Source organism: Nannospalax galili, unplaced genomic scaffold, assembly GCF_000622305.1.
Source record: "Nannospalax galili isolate Female #2095 unplaced genomic scaffold, S.galili_v1.0 scaffold85, whole genome shotgun sequence".
NCBI lineage: Eukaryota > Metazoa > Chordata > Mammalia > Rodentia > Spalacidae > Nannospalax > Nannospalax galili.
Window position 1 is genome coordinate 12,227,460 of NW_008358866.1, and position 13,854 is coordinate 12,241,313.

The following is a 13,854-nucleotide window of genomic DNA, read 5'->3' on the forward strand; positions in this document are numbered from 1 at the left end:
AAACACTGCACTAAGTGAAACTAAGAAAACAAACAGAAAGAATGTAAAGAACATTTGTATTGCCCAAACGAGTACTGGATAAGCACATCTGGCAAACTCCTCTTAGCACTGTATGTCCATGGGGCATACACAAGCGAGGAAAGCACAGTCCCAAACGTCTGCATTATAAAGCACTTTTGTTTCAAAATTAGGAATTTAAAAGTGTTTTTTTAACACCTTTGAAAGTATAGACAAATGTGTAGATGAATTATAATCAAATATAAAGTGAATATTCTCTTTAACTGAAGTTATTCTTTATACTTTGAAGTAATTCAAGAAAAGAATTTTAAAAGACCATATCACTATTATAATAAAAATATTTATTATAAAAGTTCTCATATTTTTCTGCACATAACCTAAAGACAAAAACACAACTCATACATTAATAATTTAAGTGGGCCTGAGCATTCAGTATCTATCTATCATAGTCTAAAGTCTTCAAGTTTTCATAAATAACAGGAAAGATTATTCCTATTTAATTTACACGGTTGGTGCAATTGAAACACTAACATGTTTTCTCTATTATTTTAAATATAGTTCACAGTGTTTGAGTTAATTAATCAACTGCTTTAGATCTTTGGTAAACACAAATATTTACATGCACAAATATTTAGCTGAAATTTCAATGAAAAATCGCTACAACAAATAAACTATTGCTAACAGTTTAGTGTGACCAGTAAAAGCAACAGTCAAAGTCCTGTCATCAAAGTCACTGTCCAGGACTTCTGAAGACAACAAAATCTGAACTCCAAAACAAATAGTTGAGGTTTCTGTTGCCACAACCAAAGATCACAGCACTAGATCGTCACAAAATTCAAAACAAACTTCAAACTCAACAAATACACAGGACTGATCTTTTTTTTTTTAATGTTGAAAATTCTAATTTTTTTCTCCATGTCAGTTTCAAGATTTATTTGACACCAATGAATTTATTATTTAATAAAGCCCATTGTTGCATAAGAGAGACATATTTAAGGAAGTCATACTGCCTTGAAAGATACCAATTCATCCTTCCAATAATTTATCCATGGAAAACAGATCATTTCTTGGAATAGCTTGTTGGGGAAAAGGTGCCTGCTTTCTGCTTCCTCCCTCTCTCCATTCCTTCCTTCCTTGTTTTCTAAGAGTAGTTTGCGTGAATGACCTGTCCACCTGCAAATTGCACCTTCATCCTCCCACATACCATGAGCATCACAGCTTACAGTCCCTGGATCCCTGTCTCTGATATTCTCAACTGGCAAGAGAACCTCTTACTTCCAGGCTATGCCATAGAAAGACAAAATATTCTCCAAGAAGGATTTAAGTTTTAATGTTCTTGATCCAATTGACAACTAGAATTTTTTAAAAAAATGTTTTATTTATTATTTTTATTTTATGTGTATGAGTGTATTGCCTGCATGTAGGTAAGTGCACCGATGTCGTGCAATGTCCACAGAGGACAGAGGAGGCCATCAGATCCCCTGGAACTGGAGTTATGGACAGTTGTTAGCTGTCATGTGGGTGCTGGGATTCGAACCCAGGTCTTCTGCAAGAACAACTAGTGTTCTTAACCACTGAGCCATCTCTCCAGCCCTAGAATATTTTTTTTAAAAACAGATATTTTGATGTTGGAGTGTAGAGAATATACTTAAACACATCAAAAATATACCTTAAAAAGCCTAGAAAATGGATGCCTTTGTATTTTTCACCACATCTGGTTAGAGAATAGTCCTTCCCTTCCAGTTAGGTTCTGAATATGTGATTTCTTTGTCTAACATAGGTTTTTCGACATACAGTTTTGGGGTCACTTTGACAGTTCTTCTCCCTCTCTAACCCTGACTTCCTGTGTTCAGTGCATATTTACCAATTCACCCAAGACTAGGCACTATTGAGTGCAGCCCAAATGGGAAAGCAGCATGACACTGGAGCTGCATCAACTGATAGGCTGTCTTCTGAGTTTGTACACAGCCCCAGTGCCTGGACGCCAAGTGTTCTGGCTCGTTCCTCTATTCTGTCCTCTCTTGAATATATAAACACACATGAAATGTACATTTATATATATTTCTAATGACATAGTGCAAATTAAGCTCTAACATTTTCATGGCAGGAAAACGCTGATGTCTTAATAATTAATAGTTGTTAAATAGCAATACGTTTATATGGCAACAAGAGCTCTAAATATCAGCCCTTTGGAACTGCCAATCTGTCTTTCTTGTACTTGTTGATAAAGAGACGTAAAATGGAGGCTGGATTCTTTTCAGGATTTAGCATAATCATGAGCTACTTTGCATTATCAATCAAGGACCAGGCACCTTCTGCCTACTGGAGTCCTACCCTTTCTTCTCCCTGGTCACAGAACCAAGCTCTGTCACTCCTTGGATCACGATATGCACACGTCTGTTGCTATTATTTCTTTGTTTGTGGAAACAAAAGTCCACACACATTTGAGAAGCAGCACTGCCATAGACCCACTTTGATCCCGTAAAGTGTTCCATGTGTCCCTCTTTCACATAGCAATTTTTTCCTTTGCCAGGTTCTTTGGTTCCTTGCTTGGGATACACCAGTCGTCTGCTTCAGAACTCATCTGATAATGTTTAAAGGCTGACTTGTTAAAGACAGGGAGTTTTTCTACAGACTCGGAAGATAAAGCCTAAAAGAAGAGGAGGAAAACATTGAAATAAAGAAATTATGTATGGTTGGACTTGGTTATTCAAAATATACTAGCAGGTATGATTTAATATTGAAATACATTCATTTAATTGACTTTGTAGTGACAGTGTACCAAACCCATGGTATTCCAGGTTCTTTATGAAACAAGACTAAAACATAAAGACATATTATCTCTATTCAATGAGAACTGAAATAGTAGATATGAGATTTATAAATTAGGGAACAGAATTTATATTCAGTGTTTTTACATGACCTTTGAGTACCACGGATATGATGGGGTTGAGTAGCAAAGCAATTTCTTCCAGAGATAAACCTGTATATGATAAAGTTAGAAACCTAGTCTGATACTATTAATTTATTAAAATGCTCTTTCCCAATAGTTTGAACACTCTCCTGTATTTCAGAAATGAATACATTAAGTATTTCAGTCATTCAAAGGCCACTTGCCATTTAATCCCAATGGGCAAATTGGAAGCCTAGAAACTTATTGTTGTAGTTGCTACTATCTGTAAATATACTTTCAGTTGGAATAGTTGGAAAATGATGAACAGAATTGGGATTTTGATCTTAACAAATAAATTCAGACTTCACCAAAGATAGAAAAACATGTACCAAGTTTTAAAATTTAAGCTGGAAATGCCTGGCACACACTGACAACTTGTGAGCAATTTAATTTCCTTTCTCTGGGTTTCTAATAAGGTCAGCTGAAGGTCATGAAGGTTGTGATTTTTGTGACTTTTAAGATTTAATGTCACCAGCATGTATTATCACAAGGCTAAGAAAAACAGAGCTATAACTACTCTCACAGATGTCAAGAGGCATCATCTGAAGAAATTCGCATCTGCATACTGTCACTCTGAAGCCTAATCTACTTCTTGCTCAACAATTTTGCCTCAGTTGAGGCAGTAGCATGGCTTAGCTTTCTCTTGGGTAAGCTGCCATATTAAACATGGTATGCACACACTAAAACAGAAACAAAAACAGCCATTATTTACACTAAGTCATTTTGAGGAATTCACTGTGGACCATAGAACTCAGAGGTATAAAAGAAGAAGCCATCACTTTTAAAACATGGTTTTCAGTATAAATTCAAAGGGTACCTTTAAGTAAATGATAGCATCTGTTCCATAGCCTGACATAGAGTAGAGATTCAGATCTCCTTGAAAATATTTGGCATAGAGACGAGAAATTGGCAAGCCATAACCAAAACCAGCCTGGAAGGGGAAGAGAAGTGTTAGTGAAGAATAGATATGATCTTTAGCATAGAAAATGTAGGAAGGAGCTATGATCTTCACAGATACTGGTATTCAAGGACCTACATAAATATCATCTGCTTCCAGTCAGAGGTCCTTGTAGGACCCCTGCACCACATTTGGCTAGCTTTTTCATTCTTTCTTATATCCCCTCATTTCTATTTAACTAAATTGATTAACGTGCTCAAATACTTCCTTATAATCCTCATTCTACATTTAGAACTAGGTGGCTGAGGTGAATTTAGATGTAACATTTGGCCTCACCAAAGGAGCATGCCGGGAATTGTCCATCACAGGTGTTGGCGCAGTGGAGTAAGTGTAACTAAAGAGGCGGTCAGTAATCCTTAGAGGAACACCGCCTCCTCGGTCGGAAATCTGAAACAAGCAAACAAAACAGTTGTCAGAGCTACACTCGAACACCTACGTGCACCGGTGTATAGAGAAAGGTCTTTACTTCGTTTAAAAGTCGTCTGGTACACGTGGCTTTGATCAGTTACCCCAAACTAAGAGCCATATTAACACAGGCCCTTTATAGAAATTCTCTCCAGAGAGAACTAAAAGAAAAGCAGAGAAGGGTTACCTTGATCGTAAGGTCTTCTTTTCCCAAGACGACAGTTGCCTCAATTGGTGTCAGGGAAGGGCAATTTTCCTGATGCTCAACGGTTGCCCTCATGGCGTTCTAAAGACAACAAAACCAGGAGGATTTCAATGGTAGAAGAATGAGGGGCAATATATGACAGGTTTTATGTTTAAAATAAAAGCGGCACAGAGGGCAATTCAAAGTTTCCATTTTTTTAGTGAGTGCTAAAACAGCTCTGTAAATAGCCATTTATGAAAGTGTCATGCAAAATGTATAATGAAAAATCTTCATTTACCATGGAATATTGCTCCTGGGAGTAGTGTCTAATGGAAAAACAATTCTGCTAGCTGTCAAATTCTTATTTGTAAGCTTAATTTAAATGTAGAAATTGGTTTTTATAGTTCATTTCCTAGCTCCTTTTTTTTCTGTCTTCCCATTACATTTTATATCCAAACACCAAAGACTATTACATAAGAAATGAACAGTGAATCATTGAACCAATTTATTGGCTTTTATAAAATTTGCTGCAAAAAGGTTGTTACTATTTAAAAGGACAGTCGATACTTCTAAATTAAATTTCAATTTGCATTTGAATATCTTAACTTTTACCAGTGATGGCAAAATAACCCTATGAGTTAGGTTATTCAATTAAAAACAAACCAAATCAATGAAAAAGCATCCCTTTTTCTTAATGCAGAATAAACTAAAACAAGTTTTCAGCTTACTGGCTAAATGTTTTCTGAATAAAGTCTTGGGTTATTTAATCCATTTTCTTCTCTTACTCTCCTTTGGAATCTATGTTTAACGATATTAAGGTCTAGTCAGTAACTGAAGTGAAAAAGATCAGATGTTTGTAGTTTATCAATACCTCACTGCAATAATATTAGAAAAAACTGGGAAAACTGGAGCTATACCAGTATCACAGGTGGATTTTGTTTTTTTAAGACTTTCTTTTCTCAATCTAGGGTATGCTTGAAAAGCACTGTAAAATTTCAGGTGTTTTCTATTTTATGGTTTAAGTTCAGAGTGTTAGTATAATGTTAGAACTCATGAAAGGGCTTGTTCCTAGCATCTGGTTATTCTAGAACAGAGACACTCAAATCCTCAGAGTGCTAGAAAAGCAAACTGTCAGAGCTATAGGCTCTAAATCTCTCCACACATCTGTGTTTCATCAAGGTCCATAGAAGATTCTAGTTCACACTAATGTCTGAGAAGCAGGGTCCTGAAGGCTGGTTAAGGTAAGTGCTGACTGTGGACAAATAGCATGTCCTTGGAAATATAGAATTACAGATCCTACCTTAGACCTATATCAGATTTGGTCTTTTAACAGAGTCCCCACTTGATTCATATGCATGCTGAAGTGCCTTAGTGGAGGAAATGATTATTCTAGACTCAGAATGTGGACATACTACTTATGGTGAGTGGACCTGTGACTCAAGTCTGGAGCTGGACTAGTCCATGGTGTGGTTGTTACAAGGCCTCATTCCCTAAGACATCCACCCATTAATGAATAAATGATGGAAGATCCCTCTCCACTCTAAAGCACTGAGATATCATGAATACATGCTGTGTTGAAATAAGCTGTGTGCTCTTTTTAAAACATTGGCTGTAGAGTTTCTTTCTATTAAGAGCACCAATATATTCTTGGGAGAATATATGGAGGCCCTTATTTAGTGGGGAATGATAAAAATATAGGCAGTTAACTATTTAAAGACAAACCCCCAGTTACTGTGAAGTGTCTTACCTTGAACAGTTCGAACAGCATATGATGAAGGTGGGAGGGAACATACACGATATGAATTGGCTGGCCTGGAAATTTCCCTAAAAAATTAAACTCCTTTAGAATGGAGAAATAAATATTTGCTGAAACAAACTTCCATATCTATTTGCTTAATGTTTGAGTTTTAGCCAAGATTGGGATAATGCTTATTTTCCTCACCTGAAACGTCTGGTCTAGGGCATTCATTTTTAAACAGTAAGGACAACTGGCTAATTTTCAAAATGCTATTCCAGTTGCTGCCTAGTGTTCTATGATTAAACTTTTCATTTCTCTACAAATGTATATGGTTGACTGAAGTGTGAGGTGACAGCATAAGTTAGGACACAGACTGTTTCTATTTTCATCATGTTAAAACTAGACAATTTCAGTGTTAAAATTATATGCATTTGAAGATGGAAAAAATAATTGTGCTTATAGTATAACATTGACATTAATGCCAACTATGATTTTCATCTTTTTATGTGTCTGAGTTTTCTATCACTCAAACATTAAATCTTAGCTAATTATGTTTAAAATTCACCAACAGTGTAAAGAAAAGAGAGAAACAAAAACCTCATAATATTGTTAGAAAAGAAAAATAAAAGAATTATTCTTTGGATGTTCCAGGCCTTGGAAAAATTTGAATCAGTAAATACAAGGTCTAGTACAATCCTGCCTTTATTTTATCAGACAATTCAAGCAATTTATCTGCAAGCGTTATACAATGCTGGCTACTTTTATATATTTTAAGTCATTAGTTGCACTGCTACTATTATTTGAGCATTCATTTTCATTTGCACGTCCCCAAGTCTAAGAGTAGGTTTACGCTTAAATTGAGTAACTGTCAGTCTTGCCACTAATAAAGCTGTTACTATGTAAATTTTACTTGGAAAAAAATGTATGCTTATAACGGAAAGGAGAGGATTATCTCAATTTAAGTTTATTGCTTTGATCTGAGAAGCAACTGTCTTCCAATACAGAAGGGAAAAGGATAGAAACAGTGCCTTGCGTTGGTCATGTAATCAATTCACCACGGGAAGACCTGGTCTCATCAGATACTCCAGAGCTGAAGCTTTTAAAGTATGTTCTATTTCCAAATGGTAATATAGACTTTTAGTATTCTTTTTATTGTAGTAAGAGCATTCCACATGAGTTCTACACTTCACAGATCTTTAAGTGTATAATACAGTATTTTTAACTATACATATTGTTCTGTATGCCAGATCTCTAGAATTTATTCACCTTACATAGCTGAAAATTTATACTAATTGAAAAGCAACCCCCACCTGTTCCTCCTCAGCTCTTGGTAAGCACCACTGTAATCTCCATTTCTGTGACTGATTAATTGGGTATCTCATAGGACCCAGCAATATTTGTCATTCTGTGTCTGCCTTATTAATAAGGACAATTTATGAAGTATTTTTGTTTCCAGGTCTTGTGAGTAACTTTTCTAGAAGGTTATCTGCAATGATAATTGTTCTACTACAAATCTTATTCCTCATATTATTCTGCTGTTTTTTATTTTATTTTATTTTATTTTACTTTACTTATTTTATTTTACTTTATTTTATTTTATTTTATTTATTTTGAGACAGGGTCTTATATAGCCCAGGCTGGCCTGGAGCTTGCTATATAGCAAGACCTTGAATTCTTTCACTTCCCAAGTGCTGAGACTATAGCCTGTGCCTTCACACCTGGAGTCTGCCTTTCATAGTCTAGAGTAAGCAGTCTTCCCTTGATCTCAGATAATGGAATCTAGGTACTTCTCTGTCCAAACATTCTTCCTTATGAATTGTCATTAGCAACTGAATATGCACAATGGGAACTTTCCAGCTGAGACAGAAGTTTGACTTTTAAAATATCAATGTCTTTGTACAAATTCTAAGCGAGTAGAGGAAAAAAAATCTAATAAATAGAATAAAGCAAAAGCTGTTTTGTGTTTACAAAAAAAAGTAATATTAGATTTTCCAGGTTTCAGTATATCTTGTTGATAGCTTACCATTTACTTGTGTGAGCTTTAACTCTGGAGCTGTTAAATAATACTGATCACAGAGCATCTTTGAGCACTCAAAGGCATCTGGAACAGAAGTTTTTCATAAAAATGAAATAAACTTAAGCCAACTACATTTCTTCAATGTGTTTACTATATGTGTGAAAATATCTTTTTAATATTTTATTAAAGAATAATATTTTATTGAAGCTGTAGCAAAATAAATACATGCACCACAGAGATCAAATATTCTGTATGAGTATGGCACATGGGCCACTTATGTTTAAATTTTTATGATAATATAAATGAATGTTTACATTCCCCATGCTCAAACATGAAAGGTTTTGATGGCACTATTCATAAATATAAACAGTACACAGTGCACATAAATTCATTCACAGAGTCCCCTACATTATGGGTATGCTAGCCATGTATTATACATTTTCAATAAGAGAAATGCAGAAGCCTAGAAATTACCTTGGACCACTGCTACCACATCACACGTTGGGTCGATGCTTCCAATGTGGCTTGGGTTTCCTGTCTTTGAATCACTGAATATAAGAACTGTTGAAAAATAAAAACAAAAGCATGTTATAAAAATTCAGATGATGATTAGAACTACCATTGAGAAAGACTGAATGCCACATGGTGGGATGTGCAGTCCCAGGGTGGCTTAGGCTCTACTCTCACGTACCCAGCCCACAGTGCTGAGGAGCTCACTTACTGTGCTGGTTCATCAGCATCCGTGTAGAAATGCGGTTCATGTAAAACCGGTCCAAAAAATACTGGAGATTTTGATTGGTGACTGGGTCAACTGTACAGGAATCTTTATACTCGATGATTCCTTGTGCCATAGTAGGGACCACATTGTGATGTCTGTTTCGAACTTTAATGAGTGTATCTACAAAGCTAAGCCAGAACATTTGCAGTTAGTGAAAGTTAACTTTCATACTGTCTTTTCCTTATGTTGCTTCACAGAAAGCTAACGTTTTTAGCAATACCAGGCTCAGTCACTGCTTTTTTTTTTTTTTTTTTTAAAGACTCTTCCTTGCTATACATTCTTGTACTATGATGGAAGAGACAGTTTCATGACTAAATTTATTTCATTTCTAGGTTACATGTAAAACTACTCATCTGTAACTGGTACATTCATTATAGGTGTTCTTCAAGCCCCTTTGCTAGAAAATAATTAAAATCAAAGGTGATTCTACAATGTCATTGTGAAAAAAAACAACAAAACTTCTTGTCAGATTTAAAAATGACTGCTATTTGGCTAATTAAAAATTGCCACTCTGAAAGAAAATGTATAATCTTGCATGACCCTGAAATCCATCAAGAATATCCAGCAACAATAAGCTCTCTTGCAAATTTAATCACTGGACTAAATTTATAGTAAAAATCGAATTCCTTGGAAAGCAAAAAATTCAAGTCTTCCATGTTTGTTCACATCTAGTATTCATTTCAATATCATATTTCTTCACTTCTAGAAGCTGGACAAACTAAAAGCTATCATTTTCTGGGGGGGGGCAGTGGTTTTTTGTGAAAGGTTGAAGCATCTTTAATTTAGGCTTAAAAAAGACTTGAGGAATGTGCTCAGAAACAGCCAGGGCTTTAAACATGCATTCTAATGTGCAGAGCTTACTCTGATAGAACTTTTTGGTCTTCTGGGTTTTTCTCATGGAACTCCACCAAATCCATCAGGCTCTGGATATACCTGTTAAGTGAGAAGGTTTGAAATTAATGTCAGATGCAAATGGTTGTAAACAATATGCCTTTTTTAAATGACTGGAAAGGGAAAACAACTATTACACTTAAAATTGGAGCTCTCCTTCAGGAAATTCAGAAAATGACATGTTAAAAATTTAAAAGCTATAATTTTCAATCCTCTACTTTCCTGACCATTTTGTGTGGCAAATGTCTCCATTTCTTATAGCAAACACACTCAGAAACAACTTTTAAAGGGAAGTTTCTTATTTTTCCCTACTATATTCTTCTGTGGGAGAGTAGAGGTCTTGACAGTAGCAGTGGGCCTCACAGGCTGAGCACAGGACTCAGAAGGGAATTGTCCTACAGGCATACAATAAGTATGCTTCTTCGATCAGTGATCAGGAAGCTGTGCAGTCAATGGGTTAGGGTAGGGTCTTCTACATGTCGACCACTGGCTGTAGCCTGTATCTGCCCTCTAAAAATCTGCTTTTATCATCTGTTTTTTCCTAGGCATCACTTTTCTTATTTTTAACGTTAGTGCTGCCTATGTTGCTTAGTGCCATTTTAAGTCTTTTTCTCTTTTTTTTCTTTTTAAAGAATTACATCATGTAACTATATGCAGACATCCCTCAGAGGCATATACTTTACTGTCCTAACAGATGGGGTAAATGTGTGGCAAAGATTTTCCACTGAGAGAGGGGCAAAGGTACAATTTGAACCCAGAGCTCATTTTGTTAGTTGTTAAGGAACAAAAATTAGACCTTTCCTAAATAGTAGTCATGTCAATCTATTTCTAGGCAAAGGATTTCTTTTGCAATCCCACCTTCCATTTTTATTATGTAAAGTACAAATTCAAACTACCTATGTTGCTTATTTTTCAAACTTTTCCCACAAGGCAAAATTATATTGTAAAAGGAGCTGGACATAGTGGCACATGCCTATAATCCTAGCACTTGGGAGGTGGAGGCAGGAGGATCAGGAGTTCAGGGTCATCCTAGACTATGTAGGGAGTTCCAGATAGCCTGTGCTTCATGAGATCCTGTCTTGAAAAACAAACAAGGGGGAAAAAAGCAAAGGAATACATATATTTTAGGAGATTAAGTCTTTTCATAGCTTTATAACTATCCTAAAGATAACTTACCCTGAGTTAATAAAAAGATTATTAAGAATTTTAAGTCATTTTCTGTTCAGACCACCTGTATGATGCTGTATGTGTTTTAAAGCTGGAGGCTTCAAAATGGTGAGCTACTTTACTTACCAGCTCCGAACTAGCTGTACGGAGGAAGTGTTTACTAAAGGGACAGGGAGGATGTCAATTTCTTTCAGGATATTGGCTAGCCTCACAGGCAATTCTTGTCGTAGAAATGAAAAAGAAGTTCTTTCACATGCATTGTCTGAACCTATAATAAATGGCACACAATCAGTTTTTGGAAAAAGATGTAATCAAACAAATCAAAAAAGAAATATCAGTTATTGAGGACACATATATAATAAAATGGTTTCTCACTCACAGTTATTCACAGTGATAATAGATAATTCCAGAACAAGTATCTTTATTGACATATTTTCCTGTTTATTCTTTTTTTTTAAATTGACCAATATAAGAGGATTATTGTTTGCTTGTTTGTTTTTCCTTTTTGAGGAGGATTTACTCTGAAAAAAACCCTAACATCCCACAACTCTTCCTACTGAGGAGAGCAGGGTCAGTCAACACCACCACATCCTTTAATGAGTGTGGACAGGAAATGCGATGGGGAGAAGAAGGTAGAATGGGAATTCTGGGGTTTCCAAACTAGCAATAAATAACTTTGAAACTCTCCTTATGACATCACTGCAGTTACTGCGTCAACTGTTTCAGCAGTAATGTGAATACTGGGAAAAAAAATAGTAAAACGACAAAGAAGTCTGTTAGCCTTCTAATCTGTGGAGGGGAAAGAGGGGCTAAGGAACAGAAATCTATCAAACTGAGGTGACTTTGTTTTATCAGGTACCACGTTGTGAAGAAGGGGGAAAGTTCCCAGCCCATTGTTAAGTGATGAGTTAATAAAGCAAATCAATTCTGAACTCTAAGAAGAGAGAAGAGGGAAGTTGGGCCTAAAGCTGATCATCTGTAGGGTTGCAGGTGGCCTGGACTTGTGGAATAAAGTGTCAGAAAGTATCCAAACTAGGAAAACGCAAAGTGAACAGAGGTTGATGCTCCTGGCCTAGGGGGCTAAGTGGACCTCAGTCTTCCCAGCCCGGAGCCCAGTCCTTCCTATCCCAGGGCCTCCTCAGTCCTAGTGCACCCTCCTGTGTCCCCTTCTTACCAAAGTCCAGCAACTGCTTTATGGACAACGGGGACGGGCTGTAGCGGGAGAACAGCTCGACCTCCCTGGGTACCAGACCGCTGCTCAGCGAGCTCGCACTGCGCAGCACGAAGCGGGCCGCCTTCATCCTGACGCCCACCGAGGCTGATCCGGGGCTGGGACCTGCTGGACCGAGAGGGCTGCGGGGCGAGATCCGGGCGGAGCGGGGAGCAGCGCGCGGCCGGGCGGGAGCAGATGCTCGGTGAGCTCGGGGTCCTCTAGGCTAGTGACTCGGAGGTGCTGTGGTGGACACTAGCACCCTCCCACCTCCCGCTGCCTTTTATCTGCCTCCCCGCCCTCTTCCCGCTACCCCCGCCGGGAGGAGTCACCCGGACTCTGAACTTGTGGCCACGCCAATCAACTCCGAAAGAACTTTGGGTCACGCCCCCCGGCCACGGTCGCCACGGGGGCCTGGCCCGGTGACCACGGAGCGGCCTGGCACTGGTGTCCTGACCTGGGGGGGGGGGGGTCGGTGGCAGGAGGCCAGGAGGAGGAAGCTGAAGCCCGCCTCTGGGGAGAGGTGGGCTCCAGATAGGCCCCCCTGGGGGCTGCCGGCCGCCCAGACTCGTCCTTGTTTACAACTTTGAAGCCGCCTCAATGTCAGGCATTCCACTCCAGAAACTGTTTCCAAGAATCGAGGCTCCAAGCTCATTGGTGCTTGCTCAGAGCGGGACTTATACAGTCGCCAATCAACTGTGAACAAAAGTATGGGCTTCCCTGCCATTGGACGGCTAAAGGAAAGATCAACCTAAAGGGTTTTCCCCACACTTCTTCCCAGCCAAGAGCACTCTGAAGGAACTGGATGTTCCTTCTGCTTTGAGTTTAGGAACTGCCGAGTAGATATTTTTTCTACTGGTGAAAAAGGACCGCCAATTCGTGTTCTCCTGTGCCACTTTGTTAGAGTTACTTACACCTATTAATTAAAAGCAAAATAAAAAGGGCATCAGTTGTCAGTTTGACTCACTTTATTTTTCTCCCATCAGAGACAGTCCACCTTTTTTGTTTAAGGCACTCTAGCCTGCCCTTAAATGCCCCACACATAATCTGTCCTAAAAGATTGTCTGCCTGCTTCGTTGCTTCTCTGTTCTCCTTTCAATAAGGCCTTTGCCATCCATAAGATTATAGTACATTGTAGTCATCTAGCATCCATCCTTGACACTGTGTTCCTAAAAGAGACCAGAGCTGTGTCTGATGTTTTGTGATTCCTACCTTGCTGTGTCACTCCTGTCAACATTTGTTTAGTTAATGGCAGTTGTTGAAACACATTACCCTGTCATAAAACTCTCATCCTAGCCTCTTTTTCCTCTACATCCTCTCGAACAGACTGTAGAATGAAGTCAGTGTTTGGGGAAACTAGTAATAACTTGGTTACAAATGGAATGGAATGGGAATTAATGAGGGTTTAAGCGTTGTTTGTTAGCAAAGGTCCCTTTGCCTTCAGCCCCTGCGTTTAATGAACAGACTGGGTTCTCTGGAAGGCATGGGTAACCCTAGGATGAAGTCCCTCTTTGCCTTTCCCCTCTAGATCTGTC

The 13,854-nt window shown here is 38.1% G+C and overlaps 1 protein-coding gene across 1 annotated transcript; it reads right to left on the minus strand.

Moving 5' to 3' along the window:
- Positions 1–338: 338 nt before the first annotated feature.
- Pdk4 (pyruvate dehydrogenase kinase 4) lies at positions 339–12,621 on the minus strand. Its single transcript, XM_008822579.3, has 11 exons — positions 12,284–12,621; positions 11,236–11,377; positions 9,913–9,984; positions 8,995–9,179; positions 8,748–8,834; positions 8,280–8,357; positions 6,266–6,342; positions 4,522–4,620; positions 4,206–4,316; positions 3,789–3,902; positions 339–2,668 (listed from the first exon to the last, which is right to left on the minus strand). Exons 1-11 carry the CDS (start codon positions 12,408–12,410, stop codon positions 2,525–2,527), a joined length of 1,236 nt encoding a protein of 411 aa, XP_008820801.1. The 5' UTR covers positions 12,411–12,621; the 3' UTR covers positions 339–2,524.
- Positions 12,622–13,854: the final 1,233 nt, after the last annotated feature.